General features: G+C 31.9%; 1 protein-coding gene across 1 annotated transcript in view; it reads right to left on the reverse strand.

Annotated features, from left to right (window-relative positions):
• The window catches only part of LOC111717970 (ankyrin repeat and BTB/POZ domain-containing protein 2), a gene marked incomplete in the record, with an annotated part of 34,975 nt that overhangs the window by 6,261 nt on the left and 1,822 nt on the right, over window positions 1-26,892 (reverse strand). The window contains 30 exon segments of the mRNA XM_023493437.1: window positions 897-966; window positions 1,517-1,611; window positions 2,583-2,662; window positions 4,989-5,148; window positions 7,218-7,311; window positions 8,209-8,305; window positions 8,859-8,970; window positions 9,339-9,429; window positions 9,499-9,557; window positions 10,006-10,088; window positions 10,469-10,586; window positions 10,969-11,036; window positions 12,447-12,552; window positions 13,062-13,180; window positions 13,263-13,346; window positions 14,697-14,752; window positions 14,915-15,022; window positions 15,521-15,612; window positions 17,056-17,103; window positions 17,159-17,254; window positions 17,521-17,582; window positions 17,863-17,895; window positions 18,743-18,794; window positions 18,864-18,978; window positions 19,688-19,740; window positions 20,447-20,538; window positions 20,636-20,678; window positions 20,987-21,406; window positions 21,657-21,853; window positions 26,349-26,427. Coding sequence (XP_023349205.1) covers window positions 897-966; window positions 1,517-1,611; window positions 2,583-2,662; window positions 4,989-5,148; window positions 7,218-7,311; window positions 8,209-8,305; window positions 8,859-8,970; window positions 9,339-9,429; window positions 9,499-9,557; window positions 10,006-10,088; window positions 10,469-10,586; window positions 10,969-11,036; window positions 12,447-12,552; window positions 13,062-13,180; window positions 13,263-13,346; window positions 14,697-14,752; window positions 14,915-15,022; window positions 15,521-15,612; window positions 17,056-17,103; window positions 17,159-17,254; window positions 17,521-17,582; window positions 17,863-17,895; window positions 18,743-18,794; window positions 18,864-18,978; window positions 19,688-19,740; window positions 20,447-20,538; window positions 20,636-20,678; window positions 20,987-21,406; window positions 21,657-21,853; window positions 26,349-26,427 — 2,982 coding nt within the window.

Here is a 26,892-nt window from a genome sequence, read left to right on the forward strand (position 1 = left end):
ATTTTGAAATCTCACTACCGCCAATACCAGAGTTTGAAAATAAAAGTTGAAATTTTATATTCTCATTTTGGATTTTCAAATCTCACTTTTTGTTTTTTTCATGAATCTCACTACCTTAGAACTTATACACTATAGACTTTTATTTTATAAAACTGGGGCATTTTATACCTACAGAGGTACTTATGCAAGGAAAGTTAATTGCGGAAAGTTATTGAAACCAGTTCCCTCTGGGCGGACTTTGTAAACAAGAAAATATGCATCAGTGTTCGTTAAGTATCCTAGGATTGTAAAAGCCTTTAATTTTAATAATTTTTAAAAATCACATAACGGTTTCCTATGTCAAGAATATTTATAGATTATTTTTGTGAAAATAGATCCCATGTCAGGCTGTGACATTCGTCTTGTTTTTATTTTTCCGACCAAATACAGTACACTGCAGTTAAAAAAATGCGTATCACCTCTGAAATAACTTTCCTTGCATTTAAAGTGTTTCTAGCTTTAAAGTGTTTTTACTCTGAAAATGTCATCCATTTATTTGAAGTCAATTTTTTTTAAATCATAATTTTTTTAAATTAAAACGTGTCTATCTCATTCATTTTTGATCATATAAAGCTTAAAATCGTATAGTAGTTGTGAATTGGAAACTATAATGAACTTAATGGAATTGAACCTTCGCCAAAACTCAAGTTACCTAATCCCGATATCTTTGCAACCTGATGGTGTAAACCTTTGATATTTTAAACTCAGATTATTTGACCTAACAGAAATTATTGTTTGAAATATCTAAGGTTTACGACATTGGGTTGCAAAGATATAGGGATTAGAAGATCAAAGTTTTTTGCAAAGACCCAATTCCTTTACATTTAAAGTTCCTGAAAAAAAAACTCTTTTTTTACCTCGAATACAGATTTCCTTTCTGTGTTTTCTTGTGATCTGGTCTGGTTCTTTCCTCCCCATTCGATACACCTGAATATTATAATCATTTTAGACGTTTTAACTTAGGAGGTCATTTATACTTAGGAGGTCATTTATACTGAGGAGGTCATTTATACTGAGGAGGTCATTTATACTTAGGAGGTCATTTATACTTAGGAGGTCATCTATACTTAGGAGGTCATTTATACTTAGGAGGTCATTTATACTTAGGAGGTCATGTATACTTAGGAGGTCATTTAAAATTAGGAGGTCATTTATACTTAGGAGGTCATTTATACTTAGGAGGTCATCTATACTTAGGAGGTCATTTATACTTAGGAGGTCATATATACTTAGGAGGTCATGTATACTTAGGAGGTCATTTAAAATTAGGAGGTCATTTATACTTTGGAGGTCATTTATGCTTAGGAGGTCATTTATACTTTGGAGGTCATTTATACTTGGGGGATCATTTATTCTCAGGAGTTCATTTATGCTTAGGAGGTCATATGCTTAGGAGGTCATTTATGCTTAGGAGGTCATTTATGCTTAGGAGGTCATTTATACTTAGAAGGTCATTTATACTTGGGAGGTCATTTACCTTCAGCTAGTATTTCCTCCAATGAAAGAACATCTTTTCCAGAATTCTGACTTGTTAGTGTAGAGGGATGTGTTATCAGCTTATGTAGACACTTTCTAGAATACAATAAATATAGATTTTTTAAATACATAGATAGATATATATTAGATAGAAAAATATAGATGTTTTAAATACATAGATAGATATATATTAGATAGCAAAATATAGATGTTTTAAATATATAGATAGATATATATTAGATAGCCATTTCAAAAAGTTTTTTTTAAATAAAACAATATTTATAATTTTTAATGTAAAACTATTTTTTTACCCAAAAGTCCGTGAAATCATTCTAAAAAATGCTCCAGTATCAGTCTTATTTCAACTGATGATTGGCCGGGTCAGACCCATGAAACGTTTTGTCTTGGAAAATATATATTTAAACATCTAAAATGTATTTCTTAACTGAAAAAAGTTGAAAATACTATATAGATAGAAAAATATAGATTTATTGAAAAAATATATATATGTATTAGGTAGAAAACATTACAGATATAGAGGTTTTAAAAAGATAGATAGATATTAGATTATTATAGATAGATTGATAAATAGTTAAATTTGAACACCGATGTTCCCTACTTCATGAAGTTACTTGTTGGTTAAGACTAGGCTGGGTTTACCCAAGCTAAGGCCGAATATAAAGAATTTGAGCCGTGGCTTAAATTTGAGACGCGGCTCCAATATGGTTTTCTATTTTCCCTTTAATTCATTATACTCTACAACTGTAAACTTGTTTCAAAATCATAAAACTATGTATCTAACATTCAGATCGTCTTTGAAGTCTCATCCAATTTGAGTAACCCTGTACATAAATAGATAAAAGAATTGAGTCTTTGGAGCAAAATCAAATATTTAAACCTCAATATCTTTAGTACCCGATGTTGTAAACCTTTGATATTTCAAACTTATATTATTTGATCTAACAGAATTCATAGTTTGAAATATCTAAGGTCTGCAACATTTGGTTCCAAAGATATAGTGATTAGAAAATCAGAGTTTGTGGCAAAGACTTAATTCTTTTAGATACCTTTGTCCATGAGTAGCTGCAGTAGACAGTGCTGAATAAGATCCTTTCTGGGCAGATGAACCAAACGCCATAGAATCAACCTAGAAACGCATAAATCTTTAAATCTTTATCATTACCAGGGACATAGAGGGACAGTAAAGGAAAAATGAAAGGGGATAAAGGATAAAACCTGAGAATCTTAGGTTTTGAACGATACCTATAAGGCATCTATCTTATGTTCCTGTCTCAAGAAATTGTACCAAAACGGACATATGTCAAATTTTGTATAAAAGTTGTAGCATTGAACAGATTATATTCAATAGTTACGCAGCCAATTCCTTTACAGTCCCTTGAAGCCTGATTTCAAGTAACCATTAATTCAAATATGGTAATGCTATATTCCTTACAAGCTTGGTCTGATCAAGTATGCATTAAAACTCTATGATTTTGTTTTTAGAAATTATTTAATTTGATTTGTAATTTCTCTGCACAAGTGACTTGCGCATTTCTGCTGCAGAAAAAACATATAAATATAGAAACTATCAGAATTAAACGTATCTTCCATTTAATTGATCAGATTGTAAATCGGCCATGGCCAACTTTGCATGGATCAATGATTAATTCCTCAAACAATCAAATAGTTAATCAATTAATTAATAAATCAGCAAATCAATCATACCAACAATTTATCAATCAATCTATCAAACAGTTAATCAATTCATCAATCAATTTTTCAATTAATTAATAAATCAGCAAATCAATCATTCCAACAGTTTATCAATCAATCTATCAAACAGATAATCAATGAAGCAATCAATCTATCAAATAATTGATCAATCAGTAAATCAATCTATCAAACAGATAATCAATAAAGGAATCAATTTATCAAACAGTTAATCAATTCATCAATCAATTTTTCCAACAGTTAATCAATGAAGCAATCAATTTATCAAATAATTGATCAATCAGAAAATCAATTTATCAAATAGTTAATCAATGAAGCAAAAAATTAATCAAACAGTTAATCAATGAAGGAAGCAATCTATCAAACAGTTAATCAATGCATCAATCAATTTATCAAATAGTTAATCAATGAAGCAATAAATTAATCAAACAGTTAAATCAGTAAATGAATCTATCAAACAGTTAATCAATCAATAAATCAACCTATCTAACAGTTAATCAATCAATAAATCAATCTATCTGACAAACAGTATAATCAATCGATAAATCAATTGAACTCAGAAAGCCCTGTCAATATTGAGGGTGTCTTAAAAAGACTCAGCCAAGCCAAAGTGGCCTCATCACTTTAAATTACTAAAATTTTAAAAGTGTAAAATGTTAAGAGCTGCAATATTTAAAAGTGTAAAATGTTGAGAGCTGTAATATCTAAAGTGTAAAATGTTGAGAGCTGCAATATCTAAAGTGTAAAATGTTAAGAGCTGCAATATTTAAAAGTGTAAAATGTTGAGAGCTGTAATATCTAAAGTGTAAAAGGTTGAGAGCTGTAATATCTAAAGTGTAAAATGTTAAGAACTGTAATATCTAAAGTATAAAATGTTGAGAGCTGCAATATCTAAAGTGTAAAATGTAGAGAGCTGTAATATCTAAAGTGTAAAATGTTGAGAGCTGCAATATCTAAAGTGTAAAATGTTAAGAGCTGTAATATCTAAAGTATAAAATGTTAAGAGCTGTAATATCTAAAAGTATAAAATGTTAAGAGCTGTAATATCTAAAAGTGTAAAATGTTGAGAGCTGTAATATCTAAAGTGTAAAATGTTGAGAGCTGCAATATCTAAAGTGTAAAATGTTAAGAGCTGTAATATCTAAAGTATAAAATGTTAAGAGCTGTAATATCTAAAAGTATAAAATGTTAAGAGCTGTAATATCTAAAAGTGTAAAATGTTGAGAGCTGTAATATCTAAAAGTATAAAATGTTGAGAGCTGTAATATCTAAAAGAATGTTTTTTTAACAACAGCATTCACTTTGTATCTCTGCAGCCTAATAATCTATCAAACAGTTAATCAATCTTTTAAACAGTTAATTAATCAGTAAATCAATCTATCAAACACTATCAAATAATTAATCAATCTATCAAACAGTTATTAATCAATAAATCAATCTATCAAACATTATCAAACAGCTAATCAATCAATAAATCAACCTATCAAACATTATCAAACAGCTAATCAATCAATAAAGCAATCTATCAAACAGTTCAGCAAACAATAAATCAATTAGTCAAATAGTTTTTTATCAATCAATAAATCAATCTATCAAAAAAAACGGATGATCAATCAATTTTTAGATCAGCAGATCATTTTAAGATTTATTCGTCTAAGCAATAAATAAATCATGTTACTTAAGCAATCAAAAAAATAATTCCTACAATTACATGTAAATCATTACTTAAAGTATAGATATACCTTGATGGTTGTAAGGAAAGGAGATGCTCCGAAGCTAAGCAGGAGTTCAACCAGGTCGACCCTACCCGCTGCTGCTGCCAGCTGTAGAGGGGTCTCAGTACAAATATCATCTTCAACATCAACATTACCCTCTACATTTCCACCCTTCTCCAGCAACAGTCTACAAAAAGATGTACATGAGAAATAATATAAGATTCAGCTTTGCAACCAAAGTGGAACGAACATCCATTTATCTATCTATCTATCTATCTATCTATCTATCTATCTATCTATCTATCTATCTATCTATCTATCTATCTATCTATCTATCTATCTATCTATCTATCTATAGCTATATGAAGTATCATGCTAAGGATTTAAAGAATGTAGTGCAGGGTTCAAAGCTTACAAACAATGTTTTTAGTTGATCCTGCTTCAACTCATTCTCCATTCATACATCATCCTAGCACATTTATTCATTCATTTACTCATTCATTCTTACATCATCCTAGCACATTTATTCATTCATTTACTCATTCATTCTTACATCATCCTAGCACATTTATTCATTCATCTACTCATTCATCCTTACATCATCCTAGCACATTTATTCATTCATCTACTCATTCATCCTTACATAATCCTAGTACATTTATTCCTTCATTTACTCATTCATCCTTACATCATCCTAGCACATTCATACATCATCCTAGCCAATTTATTCATTCATTTACTCATTCATCCTTACATCATCCTAGCACATTTATTCATTCATTTACTCATTCATCCATCCATACATTATCCTAGCACATTCATTCATTCATTTATTCACCCATCCTTACATCATCCTAGAACATTCATACATCATCCTAGCACATTCATATCATCTTAGCACATTCATACATCATCTTAGCACATTCATTCATCATCCTAGCACATTCATACATCAGCCTAGCACATTAATACATTATCCTAGCACATTCATACATCATCCTAGCAAATACATTATCCTAGCACATTCATACATCATCTGAGCACATTCATACATCATCTGGCACATTCATACATCAGCCTAGCACATTAATACATTATCCTAGCACATTCATACATCATCTGAGCACATTCATACGTCAGCCTAGCACATTAATACATTATCCTAGCACATCCATACATCATCCTAGCACATTAATACATTATCCTAGCACATTCATACATCAGCCTAGCACATTAATACATTATCCTAGCACATTCATACATCATCCTAGCACATTCATACTTCATCCTAGCACATTCATACTTCATCCTAGCACATTCATATATCATCCTAGCACATTCATACATCATCTGAGCACATTCATACATCATCTGAGCACATTCATACTTCATCCTAGCACATTCAAACATCATCTTAGCACATTAAATTTACTAAGCACTTATTAATTAACCTACCTTGCATATTCATGATTCAATATGCAATTTCGTGCACGTTTATTATTCTTTCTTGTCTCCTTTTTCAGAAAATTACATTTCATTTGTATCCTAATTTGATCCATTTTCATCAAGTAAATTGTAAATACCCCGTAATTATTCAAAATCATTCCTCATCTAATCCTATATGCATTACGTTCTATTGTTTCACAACTTGATAAATCAATCAGATCAATTCTTGAAAATAAAAGTTGAATATAAAGAAACCAAAAAATATGTATAATTGTATACCTTCTCCTAACACCTTTAGTTGCCCCTATGAGACAAATTATAACAAGGAAATTTAGTTTTGAACTAAAGTACACTAAGAACCAATTGCAGACCACAAGTCAGCCAAACTGCAAAAAATGCGGGAGCTTGACTGCCAGAAATGCAGTTCACGACCTCACGAGCAAAGAATTCGAATCTCCCGCCAAAAATTAGCATTTTGTGTTGCGCGGCATTTGATCTCGGACAACAGCTGAGCAGAATGTGGACACGATTCTGGCAGGATCAACATTTTTTCCTTGAAGACAATCAAACTACTGAACTCACAATGGACAGGGGTAATGGAAGGAAACGGAAATTGGCAAGGAGGGTATGTAGATTGTATACAAAACAAATTATCAGGATAAACTTTATGTTTTGTTTCTTAAAATTTTATTGAAGAATGTGATTGATAAATTCGATGTTTTGATGACGTCTTAAGACACCTAACCTTTAGGATAGAAAACTAAGATAAAGGTTTAAAAAACACAAGATAATGTTCGATAAATATCCTACCTTGTAACATCATAACTTCCGGTCATTGTAGCAAAATGAAGGGCGGTCCAGTGGGTCAGCTCAGGATGAACTTGGGTATGCCATTTCTCAGATGCTAAAAATTACAAGACTTATTAGTTTTACGGTATCAGAAAGCCATATAGGCATTGTGATAACTTCTTACAACTTCAAAAGTCACAAAGGCATTTTTATATTCCAATTTTAAAAGTCCTTGATACAGTCATCGTTAAAGCATCTTAGAATTTTGAAAGTCATATTGCATTTGTTATAACGTCTTACAATGTCAAAAGTCATAAAGCCACTGTTATAGCATCTAACAATTTCAAAATCTTTAAAGCCAAAATTTCAAAAGTGATGAAGTTTAGCCTGTGAAGGCATAGCTTGTACAATTTTAAAAGTCATAAAGCGTTTTCATAACTTTTGCTTGTTAGAGCATGTCTTATAACTTCAAAAGTCAATGACTAACAATTTCAAAAGTCGTGAATTGTTGTTAAGTCGCTTTAGAATCTTAAAAGACATAAAACTTTTTTAATATTGGCCTACAATATCCAAACTCATAAAACGTTGTTGTAGCGCTAACAACTTCAAAAGTCATGAAGTCATTGTTGTAGCTTCTTACAATTTCAAAGGTCAAAGAGCAATTGTCATGGATCCACACACTTTCAAAAGTAGTCTGAATGCAGACTTACAATTTCAAAAGTCATAAAACCATTGATAAATCATCTTACAATTTGAAAAGTCATAAAACCATTGATATAGCATCTTACAATTTCAAAAGTCATGAAGCTATTGTTTTAGCATCTTACGATCTTAAAAGCTAATAAAGCATTTTTATATTGCCCTACAATTTTAAAAGTCATAAAATGTTATTTTAGAATTTTAGAATTTTAAAAGCTTATAATTACAGCCCCTTTTTTGTCAATGCGATTTCTGACAGACTTTAAGAATAAATTACATATCCAAAAACTTTAAAAATGTCAAGTTCTATTACCTGAAACTCTAAAATCGATTATGGCACCAAGATCTATCAGAAGTTTGACGGCTACAAAATCTTCTCGAAGGCACGCTACCATCAAAGGTGTCAAGCCCTGGCACAATGTCCAATTAAAAACTAGGACCCAGCTGTTAAACGGATAAAACAATCCATGCACTTGAGAAAAATTCTATCCTTTTGTTCGAAATACCAAAATATGACGAAAGACCGTTCTGATAAAGTTTTGTAAATGATTTTCGCTCGTTATCGATTGTTTTCTGATAAAACATCAATTAGATAGAGCCTCATAAAACTTTGATGGAACGGAACAAAATTTTAGAAAATGCTAAAATGCTAAAATCAAGAAAACTATGAGAGAAATAGCTAAAAAAAGAGCAAACATCAATAAATGTCAATGGCTGGCGGGTATTTAAAAATAACTGAGTTCACGGGTATACATAAAACCTAATTTGGATTTTTGAAGATATGCCTCACATTATTGAGGGTTAACATAACAATATTGGTATGCAGTGCTGTAAAGATTTGGACGAGTCTATTAAAATATTTACCGTGAATGATAAAGTACAAAATAGTTCCATAAAAGATTTTTTTTCATCAGTCCACTCTAAAAAAGTTTCTTGTTATCTAATTTTTAAACTTGAATATTCCTGATCGTTTGCCGTGTTAAGTTTCGTATTGGTTGGGAGCAGAGTGAGCGCATGCGTAGCCAACTCTCGTCTTCCAGATAATAGAAGTTGGAACGCGGTATTGCGCTTTGTACTAAAAAAAATAATAAATCAGCATGTTTTTTAAAAAACAAACTTGATAAAAAGTTAAAGTGATTTTAGACATAATTTCAAGGGACCCAACATTTAAAAAGTGACACGTATGATTCACAGCTCTTTAAATATTTTATCTGATGGATAAGGTAGCAGACATCATCGTTTCAGAACTCGACAATGATTTAATTCTAACAGTTTTCTCCAATGTGTCTGCAGTAGAAATCAGCAAGTCACTTTGGAGAGAACCCCATATTGAAAATTTTTTTTTTTTTAAATCTAATTTTTTTCCAAACAAAGCTTAAAAACTTTAAATTACACTATTGCACTCTGCAGGCTCTTTCATGTGATATTTTTACAATTCTGTACCTGTTGATGAATTCTATTTCCTCCAGGGCAGAACTGGGTAAACTCTGGAATTGCTGGTTAAAAGCCTGACCAAGAGGCGGATAATCAGCTCCTAAAAACCAACCATTTAACATAGGCCAATATAGCTTTGGAAAACCGACCAAATTGAAATAATTCAAACCTGGAAGTAAAACTCTGGCGGCTTGAAAAACATCATCACTATCCACCGAGAAACTTAATCTAAAACAATAATTATTTTAGCTAATCAGCAAACTTGTATGGAACCTTAAAGAAATGTTCGCAAACACTTAAAGCGGGTATAGGCTGAATCCGAATCAAATTTGGATTCTATTTCTATCGCTGCTAATTTTACTTCTATTGAAAAACTATATGTGTTTAGAGGCAGGAAATGGCTTATAATGCTTAATGATATAAAACGAAGAATCCCAAGTACAAGTTCATGAATTTCATAAGAATATTATTAGTGGATGGCATTCTCGACCAGTCGGGATCGAGTGAATAGATGAGGAGAACAATTAATTGAAAATATTAAGATTCAGTGTATACCCCATTTAAATTTTCGCGAACACTCCCTTTAATTATCAATGATCTGCCTGTTTTTCAGGTCTTCAGACCATGGTAATTTGACACATTTTTAACTTAATACGTAATATAATGTCTATGGTACCTGCTGATGCTGAAAACAACAGCTACTCTAAACCATTCAATTAGTGGAGGAAGAACCATATACGGTCTCTCATAAACCAACTCCTGAAATATTTAGTTATAAAAATCCCCACTAGATGTCTGATAAACCAACTTCCGAAATATTTAGTTTTAGAAATCCCCACTAGATGGAGATGATAAAACTAAACGTTTGATTTATGATCTAATTGATCCTTCGAGATTAATGCCTTCAATGTGAAATTTTTCTCTTCCTATATTTTCGGCCATTAAAGCACTCATCTGTTTTGTATTTGGCACATGATCCGACCCAGAACAAGGCATATACTGGTACTACCCGGTCTAGAGTATTTGTACTTAAATTTATTAATACCGGCCGGTCTAGTGTACCTAGTTTTTAGTGGGCCAAACACGTGTATGCACATTAAACTGGCTAGAATTGTTTTACAGGTATTTTTTTGCAATACCTGTATACTTGAATAAGGGTCTAGGTTCTGGTTCTCTAGCTGAGAACACCTCATGAAATGGTAAAGAGTGTGTAAGCTATCTTTAGTCCAGGTTGGGGGACCACGGCTACTCGTAGAGCTAAAATAGAATAGCATGCAATAAGAAGATCATATATTTCTAACAGTTTGCACAAAGTTAGATTTTTGTAACATCTTTTACAAAGCGTTAGCTATTTCTAACATCTTGTACACATAGTTAGAAATAATATGTTGTACAATGCTAGATATTTTTAACATCTTGTACACAATGTTAGAAGTATCTGTACACTGTACATAATTTTAATGTTATATATTAATAACATTTTGTTCAAATCGTTAGTTATTTCTAACAGCCTGTACAGAAAGTTAGATATTTCTAACATTTTGCACGCAATGTTATATATTTAAAACATGTTGTACACAATGTTAGATATTTCTAAAATGTTGTACACAATGTTAGATATTTCTAGCATGTTGTTTACCTGAGCAAAGAATGATAATATTTATGATAAAACTGAGCAACAGGAGATATAAGAGACTCCAATTCATCCTAGAAGTAAGAAGAAGAAATGTAAAAAACGACATATTAAAGAGACGGTTCAGTGTTTATTTACACTACACTAAAGGCTTTGGTTCATTTAAAGTACTACAACTTCTAAGTGCAGCTACAGACCCTGTACAGTATATGTACATTATATGTACAGTATATGTACAGTATATAAACAGTACATGTACATTATATGTGCAGTATATGTACAGTTTATGCACAGTATATGTACAGTATATGTACACTATAAGTACAGTATATGTACAGCATATGAACAGTATATCTACAGTATGTACAGTATAAGAACAGTATATGTACATTATATGTAAAGTATATGTACAGTATATGTACAGTATATGCACAGTATATGTACAGTATATGTACAGTATATGTACAGTATATGTACAGTATAGAAACGGCACATAGTACAGAATAATCTCATTTAGGGGGGAGATTATGTGTCTACAATTACGTACACAGGTTGCTAACTAAATCTAAAGTTAAACCCATAAAACTATCAAATGTAAAGACGACTTTAGACTCAATTTAGAATTTCAAATAATGTTATTAACTTAAAAACAGTTTATACAGACCTATTTTACTTCATTAGTTGATTTTCAAGCTGCCATGGTTAAGCTATTTCTTAGTTAAACTATAGATTTGTTAAATTGCGCCTTCCTTTACCACAGTTTTACAGGTCATACTGTATATTACCTTTAATTTTACTCATGTTGTTAGCAAGATATTTGTTACCTTTTATCCTATGCATATTGTTAACAAGATATTAGTTACCTTTAATTTTACGCATGGTGTTAGCAAGATATTAGTTACCTTTGACTTTACGCCTAGGTTGTTAACAAAATATTGTTTACCTTTGATCCTTCACATGATGTTAACAAGATATACGTTACATTAGGTCCTACACATGGTGTTAACAAGATATATGTTACCTCTGATCCTACACATGATGTTAACAAGATATACGTTACATTAGGTCCTACACATGGTGTTAACAAGATATATGTTACCTCTGATCCTACACATGATGTTAACAAGATATACGTTACATTAGGTCCTACACATGGTGTTAACAAGATATATGTTACCTCTGATCCTACACATGATGTTAACAAGATATACGTTACATTAGGTCCTACACATGGTGTTAACAAGATATATTTTACCTCTGATCCTACACAACATGCATGTTGTTTGCCTTTGATCCTACACATGTTATTGTAACAAGATGTTTGTTATCTTTGATCCTTCTCATGTTGTTAACAGGATATTTGTTAACTTTGACCCTATTCATGCTGTTAACAAGATTTTTGTTAACTTTGATCCTACGAATGTTTATAATAAGACAATTGTTAGGTTAAATCCTACGCCTGTAGTTAACAAGATATGTGTTACCTTTGATCCAACACATGTTGTTAACAGGATTTGAGATAACGATTTGTCGGTCGTCTTCACACCAGAGGATAAACGAATTGTATCAGAAACAGACAGGGACATACATCTAAATAAATGATAAATATACTCATCAAATATACAGTTGTCGGGTTTTTTCAATACAATGAAGACGACTTTTGGATTTAAGTTTTGATTTCTTACAAGACTTTTTCAAATTACAAGTTTACAAGTAAACAAAGAGAAGCTGTAAAGTTGACAGCTTCTTTTTGTTTGCATGTTTATGTGTATCCATACTGTTTGAAAGCTTTGTGGATACAAAATTGAACAAGAAAGTCGTCTTCATTTTATTGATATTTGCGACGACGACTGTACCTTTAGAAAGAATAAAATAAGCCATAAGAAAATCCAGTCCTAACTATTGAAGTGAAGTGAAGAAGTGTAGAGGACCAAGTCTTTCGTTAAGAATTTAGCGGGGCATTTCTTCTTTTTTTAAATTCTTAACATTCTCTTATGTTTTAACTTTACTTTCTTGATTAGTAGCGGATGAATGTTTGTTAAAAGTTTGAAAGCGAAGACGACCTAAGTTTTAGTTCGAGAATTTAACAAGGCATTCACCTTGGAACTTCCAAGGACCCTTTGGAGGTTCTGCAGGAGCTGAGGTGGGCGTAGGGTTGGAATAAACCCCAGAGTTCAGAACTAGATCCAATACACTCCTCCAGTACACTTACAGTTACCTTTACGTGGTACTATTATTATTATTATTATTATTATTATTATTATTATTATTATTATTATATTATTATTATTATTACTAACCTGTGCCCCTGTTTGTAAACATTGTTGAAGAACCTCTTCCATTATATTTTCAATTCCTGCAGTCATGTACACCGCAGCGTATTCCTGTAAATTATAAAGATCATGTATACATGTACAGCATGAAATCATGTACATGTAAAGTAAAAATAGTATGTACGTGCATATGTACAGTCGCGTTACAGGGATTGAAATTTTCAGTTATTTTGCACTGTTAATGTAGTTTTTCATTTTTCTTAATTATTTCTTAATTATCTCTTAATTATCTCTTAATTATCTCTTAATTATCTCTTAATTATCTCTTAATTATCTCTTAAATATCTCTTAATTATCTCTAAATTATCACTTGAGATTTCGCCCCTGAAGATGTTAATTTGGATTGCAGTTATACAAGAGAGTTTTTGAAAATTATTTTGTGTCAATTTTTTTAGGTTTTATTGAGTTCATAAACTCTTAAACATGACTATTAAACTTTTTATTTTGTATGTTTTAATGATTCATTGTTTAGAATTAAAAATAGACTATTAAACTTTTTATTTTGTATGTTTTAATGATTCATTGTTTAGAATTAAAAATAAAATCATTCATGCTGCATAGTCATTCATTCATTAATTAAATATCGATAAAAAATATCATTCATCAACAATTGATATGATGTTTTGTAGATTCATTTACACATTATTAATTGATTTGATCATTGTTTTAACATTCATTTATCCATTCATCAATAATTGATTTGATTATCAATTGTTCTAATATTCATTCATTGGTCAAGAATCGATTGATCACATTTCATTGTTTTGATATTCATTAATATAATATTCATTCATTCATTCATTAAAAATTAATTTGATTATCAATTGTTCTAATATTCATTTATTGGTCAAGAATCGATTGATCACATTTCATTGTTTTGATATTCATCCATCAATTCATCGAAAATAGATTAAAAAATAATATAATATTCATTCAATCATTCATTAAAAATTAATTTGATTATTTATTGTTTTAAAATCCATTCATTATTCAATAATTGATTTGATGATTGGATCATTTGTTGTTTTAATATATTTATGCATTCAAAAGAATAGAAGAATTCAAAACAAAAATTGAATTTTTGTTTTAATAACATTATGTTACCGCAATCTTCCTGCAGATACCCCTAGGGAGTAAGGAATAGAATTGAGATATAACTGACGCGGCCCGCCCTACCATATGATTTTACATGCTTTGCAGACGGTACTTCATTTGAATAAGAAATATTTGTCTGATGTACTATTACCACGTATACAATAACCTATCCTAAATATTTCTTATATTCCATACTTCCTGCAGATACCCAGAACGTTTTTTGATCTGAAATCCGAATTTATGCTTTTCCTACCTTCATACTATCAATTTTCAGATTTATTTTAAGATTTTGAATTTATTTTTTACCTGAATGAATTTCCCAACTCTAACAGACCCCATCCATTGCTGAAACTTTCCAACATCTAAACAAATTAAAATATACAAAATGTGAAATTTTTGAAGTTCTAAAACCATTTTGGAAATATTTTGAAAACTGCCAAAACTCAAAATTCTATACCTCAAAATGTCTACCTAACTCTATAACTGAGAGAAGATGTCCTCAATGCAAATTTTTTTTTTTTTACCTAGCTTGAGTCCAGCCCTGGAAGATTTGGTTTGTTTACTAAAATCGCTAGATATTGTGTACATAGTACCAGCTCTCAAACAGGCCTTTGTACAACTGTTGGCCAACACTAAACAGTACATAAATGTACACTGTACAGGGTATCACAAACATTAAATCTCTCAAAATGGTTCGTATTTTGGTTTTTGGACATTTTCAATATCAATGTAACATATCCGATCGATGCAAATGTGAAAATTAAGTTTAAAATTCCAGTGGTAGGCGATTATATCAAAACAATGAAGACGACTTTCGTTTTCAATTTTGACTTTTCTCAAGCCATTAAACCGCATGGATACACATAAACATAGAAGTCAAGAGAAGCTGTCAATTAAAAAAGCTTACCGTTGATACTTGTAAACTTGTAATTAGAAAAAAGCTTTGAGTATAATCGAAACTTTATTAAAAAAAGTCGTTTTCATTCTATTTATATAATCGCCTACCAAAAAAATTTAAATATGCTAAAAATTTGAAAACATGTAAAAAATTAAAATTGCGTTAAAAATTTGAAAACATGTTAAAAAAATTAAAATTGCGTTAAAAAATTTAAAAACTATGTTTAAAATACCTGGCGGTAAAACTACTTTTAAAGCTGCCAGAATTTCAAATTTTGAACATTTGTAAATCCGCTGAGACAGCCTCTGGGCCTCACGTGATATTCTAGAAAATTTTGCCCATTAAAGGAAGTGTTTGCAAAGTTCTAACGTGCAGTTTTCAGATGAACTGGTTTTCCAAATAGATTCCAGTACAACAGATGGCAACGTAGAATTTGTACACTCTCAATACAGCTGTATCCTTACGTCACAAGTGTCAACTTAGTTTTTGTGTCCGACAAAATTATTAAAATAGTGATAATTTTAGAATAAAGTGCTTATCTAACAGTAAATTAAGTGCAATTTTTTGTGTTCTTTATTTTCTGTTTTTACACTTTTTTATTTAATCTTTGGAAAACATGTCACCAAATATGAGGAAATTTCGTTTTCCTTGTTATATTTGACACTTGTGACGTCGCGTATTATTTCTCTGTTACCACCTACTTTACTGGATTATCTATTTGCAGTTTTCTATTGCGTTTTGGGGTTCAATGGAAAAAAGTTTACATCAAATTATCTTTGAAGATAAACACATTGGGAAGAAATAAAATAAATCATATTTCATAATTCAATAATTTTTTATTATACACGGTAACCCAAAATGTGTAAAAATTTATCAACATTTTGCCAATCACCCATTTTAAACTAAAGCGAAAAACAGGTTTGTTATATTAAGTATTATTGCGTTAGTAATGTAAAACCATAAGCAGGGGTTGGGACACTGTAAAGTTTAGAAGTTTGTTGCTCTGGATCTAAGTGAATTACTTTAATGCTTGCAAAAATGGGGTTAAACATTACTTAAACAATGTCTGTTTTTTTTTATTTAGTTACAAGTGTATTAAAAATGTTCTGTTATTTTTAACTTTAATTTAGTTTTTTTTTATTCAAGAATGTTTGCAGATTTGTGCAAAACAAATATCAGCCATTTTATGCAATTTATACACACTGCAATTCGATTTATTTTTTTGCAAAGAATGAGATTAGTTTGCGAAATCGAAGCTGAGGTTGCTAAATCCGGGTTGTTTGCAGAATTTTACCCATTCGGGAGTTTTCACATTTTACGACACAGAGACTTCGCAAATATGAATGTTTTAAAGGGTNGTTATGAGAAATGAAAATGGGGGGGAGAGAGAGAGGAAGACCTCTGAAAAGTTGCTCTGAGAATAGTTTTCTTAAAAATTAATTGATGAAAAGTATTGCCATTTGATTACTTATTTTGATAAAATAAAATCAGTCATGTACTGTGTACTTTGCACACACTGTACATTGTACAGTACATATGAAACCTGGACAGTACGTCAGTGCACACTGCACATGCATTGTCTGGGACCGAGCTTAATAAATTTGAGCTATAGGCGGCAAACCGTCGACTCAACCTTATCTTTGGTTCCCTTGTAAACAACAACACTGCAGAAATATAGATAAGTTTTTGAATCGACGGCAGGTGGTTGAGCGACCTAGTTCAAATTCAGTAAAATCGGTAAATTTTGTTTATATTCTGAAAATTCACCTGACTAGAGCTCGTTGGATATAGTAGGACAGACGAGGGTAGAGTTCACTAAACAAAACATTTTTGTTAAATTCTTTTTAATTTTTGGAATTAAAAAACTTACTTAGAAAAGGTGTGCGCAGAGTCCTTCACAGCTCCGGTCTGAAGAACCTTGTGGATATCTTCAGCAGTCCACGGGACCTGCTGGACCTCAACCAACCTATTCATTCATTCATTCATTCATTTATTCATACTTCCTTTCATTCTTTCATTTATTCATTCATCTATTCACCTATTCATTCATTCTATCATCCACCTATTCATTCATTCATTCATTCATTTATTCACTCTTTCATCAAATAGTTTGTCATTATAGTTCGGCCTTCTGATAGTTATATTTAAAGAATTAAAGGTTGTCATAAAAGTCTTATCCTTTGTTGATAACACTGTATATATCCCTATGAATTTACATTCTTATAAACCAACCTGTTATGAGAATCTATCCAGACGAATTCATCAGCTGATGTTACGGTGGTGCTCAATGTTTCCTGGGGAACCAAAAATATTAAAATAAAAAAAATAATAATTCGGTTTTTTATCGGAAAAGTAATAAAATTTGTATCTAAAACTTTTCTCGAAATCAATTATAGCCCAAAAATGGCAAAAGTTTACTTATTCTGAACAATAAATTTAATTTAAAATGAAGTTTTTTTTTAAATAAGAAAAAACAGGCATAATAAATATTTAATAAACAGTAAAGATAAACTAGATTCCGAAACATGAGAAAAATCTCTGAACCCGAATTCTGCTGTTAATCTAAATATTTTCCTGGCTTGATGCGCGGCATTTCCTGTTCCGCTCCTGAAAATCCAGGAATTTTATGAAATATTTTTACCGAATTTTCTGCACAAACCAACATTTTTTGGCGCCAATGTATTTAGTTTATTATATCATCAATTATCTCTAATTAAACTTTTCGAAAACACAGTTTATATCTCACAATTTATTTTCAGAATAATCTTAGCTAGGATTTCCCCAAAACTCAGATTTTGTAAGTTTCCACCTCCGATAATGAGATATCTATTTAATGCGAATTAAACCCAGTTTCGATCTTCCAATTCATTAAAAGTTTCTTTCTCCTAGTTTGAATTGAAATGTTTGAGATAAGAATCTGTAGAATTCTCTGGAATTACCTTGTTAGCACCTCAACCCCTCAATCCCTTATCATCCAAAGGAAAATGCGGATAATCGGCATTCAAATTAGAGATTAAAGGGACCATTTGCACAAATAGAGATTAAAGTGACCATTTACCAAAATAGAGTTTACAGGGACCATTTACCAAAATAGAGATTACAGGGACCATTTACCAAAATAGTGAATAAAGGGACCATTTAGCAAAATAGAGATTAAAGGGACCATTTACCATAATAGAGATTAAAGGGACCATTTACCAACATTTACCAAAATAGAGATTAAAGGGACCATTTACCATAATAGATATTAAAGGGACCATTTATCATAATAGATATTAAAGGGACCATTTATCATAATAGATATTAAAGGGACCATTTACCAAAATAGATATTAAAGGGACCATTTACAAAAATATAGATTAATTGGATGATTTTACAAGTTTAGAGAATATGCCCAGCTTATTAAAATTTAATAATAACGTTTTCTAGAAAATTACAGATAAAGGGACTATACCTGGACTTCATGCATATCTGAGCTGTCCGGTTCACTCTCATACTCACTCATACTAAATGAGGATAGATAGATAGGTTTACTGATAGATTTACTGCTGCTTACTCAGTTTATATAGTTTTACCTGGAGAAAGTAGAGGAACTGCTGTTTATTCCTCCATGACTGCTGCTGATATTACCGAAGCTAAGCTGCTCCAAAGCAGCTTTTACCTCGAGCAGCTGATTGGCTTTCTCCAAACCTAATAGATAAATTCATTTAGTTAATTTCATTCATTTATTCTTTCATTAACCCATTTATTCATTTATCCATTCATTCACTCATTTATTTATTTATTCATTCATTTACTTATTTATTCATTTCCCCATTTATTTATTTATCCATTCATTTATTTTTTTATCCATTCATTTATTCATTTACTCATTTATATATTAGTCCATTCAGTTACTCATTTATTCATTTATTTATTTAAACATTTGTCCTTTTCCTTACTCATTTCTTTGTTTATTGAGTGAAAAACAGAAAACTGTGGAATGAAAGACGACATTAAAGCAATAATTTAGCTTATTCTGTTTGTTATAAAGCAAATCATTTCAAATCACTTATTAAGTGAATTGGGTCTGTTTACACTGCACAATGGATGTGTCTCATATTCATTTTAAAGTCAAAACTTTAGTCTAAAATTTATCTTTCTATTTCAGAACTTTCTGGTTCTCACTGTACCAGTGCAATCATTTATTGTATTATTTATATTTAGCATTTGCTAATTTCTTCATTTTTATATTCATTTTTTATATTCATTTTTTATATTCATTTTTGATATTCATTTATTTATATTCATTTTTGATATTCATTTTTTTACATATTTATTCTTGATATTCATTTTTGATATTTATTTTTTGATATTTATTTTTTATATTCATTTCTTATATTGATTTTTTTTTTTTTACCTTTCGCAAATTCACCATTCGTTAATTTTCCCATTCTTCCTTTCGCTGGTAACCTTAATTAGATGGCAATGTCCGATTACCACGGTTTTTCTAGGTTAAAAGTGTTTAATTCTGATATTTTCCATATGCCTTCCTGATGTAGAAATGCGAAAGTCACTTTTGTAAAGAAACCTCAATTGATAATAATCAATTTTTCAAATTGTAAACATTAATATCTAATTTATAGTGAATGAGACAAAGCTTTCAAGGGTAAAAGGTTTTGATTCGGGCATAATAATACACTTAAAGCTTCTCTAATAATGGCTCAATTTTGCTTTGAATATACTTAAATATATAAGATATTATGTGTACTAATGCTTTGATATGAAAGGGTAAAATCTAAAGTTAAATCTCCTCTTGTTTTAGTTTTACGTCAGTCATGTCTGACAAAAGCAAAGGAATTGAGTTTTTGCCACATGCTCAAACTTTTTAGTACCTATATCTTTGCAACTTCATAGTGTTGCCCTTATATATTTAAAACCTTGATTTGTTGGTCTAACACAATTCATAGTTTTAAATATCCAAGATCTACGACATTGGGTTGCAAAGATATAGGTGTCAGACAATCAGGATTTGTGGCAATAACTCAATTCCTTTATCTGGTTAAATACTAGAAATTCAAAACTGTTGTTCTTCTAAATAGCTTTTTAATAAGAGGAGCTAGTTCTGATTGGCAGCAACATGCCATTTACTTTAGTTTTACGTGAATATATTTCCAACCTGTTTACATCTTGTTTTGTGTGTTCATGACGCTTTCCTTTCTCCCGCCCGCCGTGGTTCAAATGGTTTAAAAACTTGCGTTTTGGTTTCGTCTGAAAAAGAATAGTTTTTCCAAAATGACATTTTATCATATTGAGTCAATATTACTTAATTTTCGAAAAAAGACATTTTTAATGGCATGAAATATACCTTATTATTCGCTTTATATTTAACCAGACTAGACCGTCCTTGCCTAATCCAAGTCAAGTTCAGATTTGAAAAAATTGACTCAAAAATAAAGCAGGGGGGGGGGGGCGGGGGCAATAATAATCTAACGGGAGTTCAATGATAATCTATTTAGCGTGAGTCACAAACTTTTTGTTAATTTGCATCTAACATTTTATTGAGAATAAGGATGCAATATCAAACTGTGGAAAAATATTGCACCATTATGCATGCAATCAAACAAACCTCTGTTTGTAATAATTGTTCTAGATCTAAACAGTTTGGATTTGAATTTAATTTGGCGGATTTTTTAGAATTCAGGATTTGACGGATTTCCTGACAGAAGGGTGCTCTTCGGTTCCAGAATCATCGTAAAGAGAACTGTTTCCAGATTTATCAATCAATAAGTTTGTGACATGAAGAAATTTGTCTTCATTTGTGATAAGTCTATTCCCGGGCCCGGCACTTGGTACATCCCGCTCCGGATACTCGTACTGCCGAGACATTGGGTCCCTGGACCCCACTCCGCACCAGTACGGAGACCCTGGACTAACCCCGCGTAATTTTTCACTTTGCTCCGAAAAGTCTTTAGTCGGGGACAATGATTTTCGTAGGTCTGTGTCTCCTCTGACCGGCGTATGATTAGCTGGGCCTCTGACCGGCGTGTGAGTAGCCAGGGGCCGGGAAGGGGATTCTGATGAACGTCCGTTAACTGGAATAGTCAGCTGGGAGCCGTTAGAGGACAATGATGGAGTACTGAACAAAAATCATTTTCTCATTAAGTAATTTATAAACATAATTAAGTTAGAGATATGAAACAAATTGTTAGCTAAATGAAATATATAATAGTTTTCCAACAAAATTGATATTTAAAATTTGTTTCACAGTAACACTAGAATTTCCACAGAGGGGGCTAATTCATGTGGCGTACAGTCCCTGTTTGCCTTATATATTCTGAAAGTGTACTCAAGTTGGTTAAAGTCGGCCTGAACCGTGTACAATATACCTGGTTGAACTATGCAGCGGAAAGGGACCGTTCATGCTGTTACAAGCTGGTCTATTTAGTGCGCGAACAGGGCTGGTGGCGGTTACTCCAGGCGAGGGGGCTCCTGGGGATCCTCGAGAGAGGCGGGGCGAACCACTTGAAGAAGGAACTCCGGCTCGGCGAGGGGTTGGGCGGACAATCTCGTGCGAAACATCCGCCTAAAGTAATTACTAATTATAAAGGCAATAATCTAACTTTATTCTCTAGTTGTACTGTCTAGTTTATCCCTCTTTGGTCTGTATGTAAACTGTACAACTTGCCTAAAAGTCGGTACGATACTTCAAATGAACCGGGGGCTTTAGGGTTTATGTATAGGTATAGGTCTAGGTCTAGGTTTAGGAGAAAGTGTAACTCTAGGTTAATGTCTAGGTCTAGTGATCTAGGAGAAAGAATTACAATTACTCTAGGTCTAGGTCTAGGTCTAGTGATCTAGGAGAAATAATTACAATAACTCTAGGTCTAGTGATCTAGGAAAAAGAATTAAAATAACTCTAGGTCTAGGTCTAGGTATCGGAGAAAGTATAACTCTAGGTATAAGGCTAGCTTGACACAGATAGATTAGTTAGATGAGTAATTATTCTTTCAACTCTTAACACAACCACAAAACAGCAGAGTCGGACCAAAGATTTAATTTACAAGAACCACCCCCCCCCACCCAAAAAAAAAAAATGTCCCATATGGCGGACACACATATATGTTAATACAGCTCCTTTTCACAAAATAATAAAGTTACGTCTAGACTCTAGGATCATCAAAGATAAGAATAAGAATTCTTAAAACTGCAGTTAAAGGGAAAAAGGGCATCTTAAAAATTCTTCTCTCTGGGCAGGGAAAAAGGGCATCTTGTAACACTGTCTCTGATTATAAGAAAATCTAGCTGCGTGCTGTTGTGCGAATGTCGGCCCATTTGTGCACACGCGTAATTTATGCAAAATACGGGTTTTTTAACTAAAATTGATTTCCCCCCCGTGCTAAGTAAACGAGGTTTGACGGGTCCTGTTTTATCTTTTATTTAGTTTTTTAAGAACCCAGCGTTGCCCAGGGTAATCATAGTTACTTCCACCGTTTACCCGCGCTTGGTCTTAAATTACGATTTTAGCTATTTTCCCTATAAAACATCCTTACATTAGAATCTAAAAACCAAATCAAGAACATTTGGTTCTCCCGAGTTTCACAATCAAAATTTGAGGTAAATCGGTCAAAGGGTTCATGAGTTATGATCGGACAGACAAACAGAGATGATTAATTTTTATATATATATGTATATATATATATATATATATATATATACAGAGATTCATCCTGTGTAGACTGCAGCTACAATTCAAAAATTGTTGGTGCTTCGTGTCATTCAAGCTCTACATTAAGTCTTTCAACCCAAGAACATTAAAATGTATTGGAATGAAAGTAAGAAAATATTCAAATCAAATATTCGAATTGAAGTTTGGAAAAAGACTATTTTTAAAATTAAAAGATTATTATGTGGTTTACTTAAAGGTGTGCTCCAACTGATGAAAGGAAGGATGAATATAAAGATAGAATAAGACTATGCAAATAAACATCAACACATTAATAAATGAATGCATAAATAAAAGACAAAAGTATAAATAAATAAATGGATTTATGAATGAATGAATGAATTGATAAATGAATGTCTGAAATGGACGAAAGGATAAATGAATGAATGAATGAATGGATTAGAGGCGGCAAGGATGAATGGATCTATGAATGAATTAATTAATGAAGAATTGAATGGATGAATTGATTAGAGGAGGCAAGGGATGAATAAATCTATGAATGAATGAGAGGATGCAAGGATGAATGAATCTAAGGATGAATGAACGAATGAATAAATGAATGGATGAATGGATGAGAGGAGGCAAGGATTAAGATTTCTGAACAATGAAAACAAATTGATGATTGTCAGATTATATTTGATGGAATTTTAGGTCAAGCCTTCTTCTATTGTTAAGCCAGGAAGCTCGAGGACTTGAAAGGGCTTTCATGCTACATCATAATTTTGAGAAAATTAGCAAGGAAAATGAAACTAATTTAAATTTTGCAAGTTCAAAGTGCAATTAAATTAGATACGGGTTGCCTCCGTTGCAATCGAAAAATGCAAATTCTGTGCTAATTCAAAAATTATTAAATTGGACAGTAGTGCAAGACTAGGGTATCAGAGCGCTTCGCGCCCATCTTCAACTTTTATTAGTTGCTCAATCTTTCAACATTTTCTATTCGATTAAACAATAGTAAAAATTTTGTGGATTTACAATTTTTTGTGAATTTTCAAAAATTTACAAAAATCAAAAAATTTTGGAGACAACTTTTTGTAATTCTGAGCATCTGAACAAACAAACAAACAGACATAAAAACAAACAAGCAAAGTATATATATATATATAAATATGTGTGTATAGATGATATCCTATAAGTGTAAAATCTAAAAAAGAAGATTCCCTGTATTAAACTAAAGGATGAGGCTTAACAGAGACGACTGTACGGAATTTATACCGTCTGCTTCCTTATAATTATGATTCTCTGCTAAACTAATTTTTTTTTCTTAAAAATGCCATAAAAAAAAACTTTTATTTAAGGCAAAAGACTTAATTCCACATTGGAATCGTGACAAATAAAGAGTTTCATGTCCTTACAGTCTCATGCTTTTTGGGTAACCCTGTACTTCCTTGGGCATTAAATACAATTTATTTTTAATCTTTTGTAGAAATCAACCTGCAGTGACTGCTTGAATAAAGTTTTTTCAAATTACAGATAAAATATTATTTTTTCACAATTTATGCAGTATATCGAAAAAGGAGAAATTTCAACATGAGCTTTTTACTATGAAGTTTATAGTTTTCTTTGTATATTGATATAAAATATAAAATTCGAAAATATATAGCTGAATATTCACTGCTCCAAATTGTTAATTAAATGAAGGAGGTCACATTCAATTTTGCAGTCACTCCCTTTATTCTTCAATTTGCTCGGTATGCATTATAAACCATATAAATCATATACATGCATATAAACCCTAGGAACCTAGCATATAAACCAAAGAAGACTAGAAGACTAGAAGAACTAGAAGACTAGAAGAAGACTAGAAGAACTGGAAGAAGATTTGGTTGAGAGAGGATACAGGAGAAGATCCATTAAATCTTCCTTCATGGATGTGAGGAAGATAAAAAGAGAGCAGGCACTGAAGAAGGTTGTGAGTAGCAGGGTAGAGAATGATAGAACCAGGTTTATTGTCAAATATGACCCTAGACTGCCTAGGTTCTCTGAAACTCTAAGNGTTTTTGGCGAAATATATTGAGAAGAAAATGATATAATTCTAGTGCTAGAGAGTAGGGTTGGGATTTGTTTAAAAACGATCTAAAGTATAAACCAAAGAGTATAAAAATCAAACAAGGTTTACATCCTCTTAAAGTATAAAATCAAAACAAGTTTGTACAATGCACAATGCACAGCTTGTACTGTGCCGCAAGTTTAGAATTGCATTGCACATTTTGCATTGAAAATATTCTTTTCATGGCTTATGAAATGACTAAACAAAGAAAGTTTAAAGTTGCAGAGAAAGCAACAGACAGAACTTATTCAGTCCAGTCATCACAAGTCTCATCCTTTGTGGGTGACCCTGTATGTACATAGATTATGCATTAATTCTATCATCCATAAGTTGAATAGCTAGCTCTATAACATGTTTATACTCCGTGTACGTTGATTATACATATATGGGTATATACACTTAAACCGATACAGGCATAAATGCTTTATGGGAGGGTTTACAGATAGATATAGGCTGGACTTACAGAGGGTGGGTAGAGCAGGGGGGATGGGGAGAAGGATGGAATTCAGTTTTTATAACAATAAAAGAACGTTTAAATATCAGCTACCTAGTACTTAGCATTGAGAAAGTAAAGACATATTTTACGAATAGAGAAGGAAGGATGAGGAAGGATGAGGAAGGATGAGGTGGATAAGGAAGGATGAGAAAAAACGAGGAAGGATGAGGAAGGATGAGGTGGATAAGGAAGGATAAGGAAGGATGAGGAAGGATGAGGAAGGATAAGGAAGGATGAAGAAGAACGAGGAAGGATGAGGAAGGATAAGGAAGGATAAGGAAGGATGAGGAATGATGAGCAAGGATGAGGAATGATGAGCAAGGATGAGGATGGATGAGGAAGGATAAGGAAGGATGAGGAAGGATGAGAGAGGATGAGGAAGGTATGAAACCTATTGTATGGTAAATGTAAGACCGCAATCAGATCTGTATTCAAGTAAACTAGAGAACTTTAGGAGCTAGGAACTAGGAAGTAATAAAACTGATCAGACACATACTTTACACTTTAATGTACAGTGTGTCTCTGTTCGAATATGCATATATAAATACAGAGTGTCTTAAAATATATTAAATATAACCTATCAAATGTGTCTTATTGAGTATAAAGTAAGAGAAAGGAGAACCAGAAGGTGAAAGGCAAATGGGAGTTAAAGGAAAGGAAATAGAGGAGGAAGATGTAAGGTATAAAATAGTGAGAAAAGAAAAGAAAAATAAAGAAAATGGGAAGAATGGGGAAATAAATAGATAAAAATTTGGGATTAAAAAAGGGTTGACGGAAAGGGAGAGGATACTGTAATGTACTGCACTAACCTGACAAACTGGTGTGGATTTAACTGAGCAAGGTACAGTTATGTACTGCGTACTGCCATAGTGCATGGGACTGTACTGCCTAAAATAAACGTACACTATTATAACATTCATTACAAAATATTGTAACAAAGCATTCTAAGAGGAGTAAATTTTGTATCTTTTATATTGTGCTAAGTGGGTTTTATACTGTCAATTTTTGGTGTATCCTGTAGCGTTTGGCGTACACTGTACGTACACTGTACGCCTTTTGATGCACCTGTACACGGTAGGATGTTGGTTGTAAAACTTCCAGTGTACAGGGTGCATTGATAGGTGCATTCTGAGGCCGAATTTTAAGAATTTGAGCCACGACTTAAATTTAGGCCGTAGCTCAAACATGGTTGGTTCAACCCCCAAATTAGAATTCCATTTTTCAAGTTTTAAGCCGGCGGCGCTCTATTGAAACGGGCTTTTTGGGGATTTGNACATAACCTAGAAACCTCTTCCATCTGTACACTGTAGAAAATTGGTTGTACTAGCTTTTGGTGTACGTACACTGTAGAAA

This window comes from Eurytemora carolleeae, unplaced genomic scaffold, assembly GCF_000591075.1.
Source record: "Eurytemora carolleeae unplaced genomic scaffold, Eaff_2.0 scaffold1538, whole genome shotgun sequence".
NCBI classification, from domain to species: Eukaryota; Metazoa; Arthropoda; class Copepoda; order Calanoida; family Temoridae; genus Eurytemora; species Eurytemora carolleeae.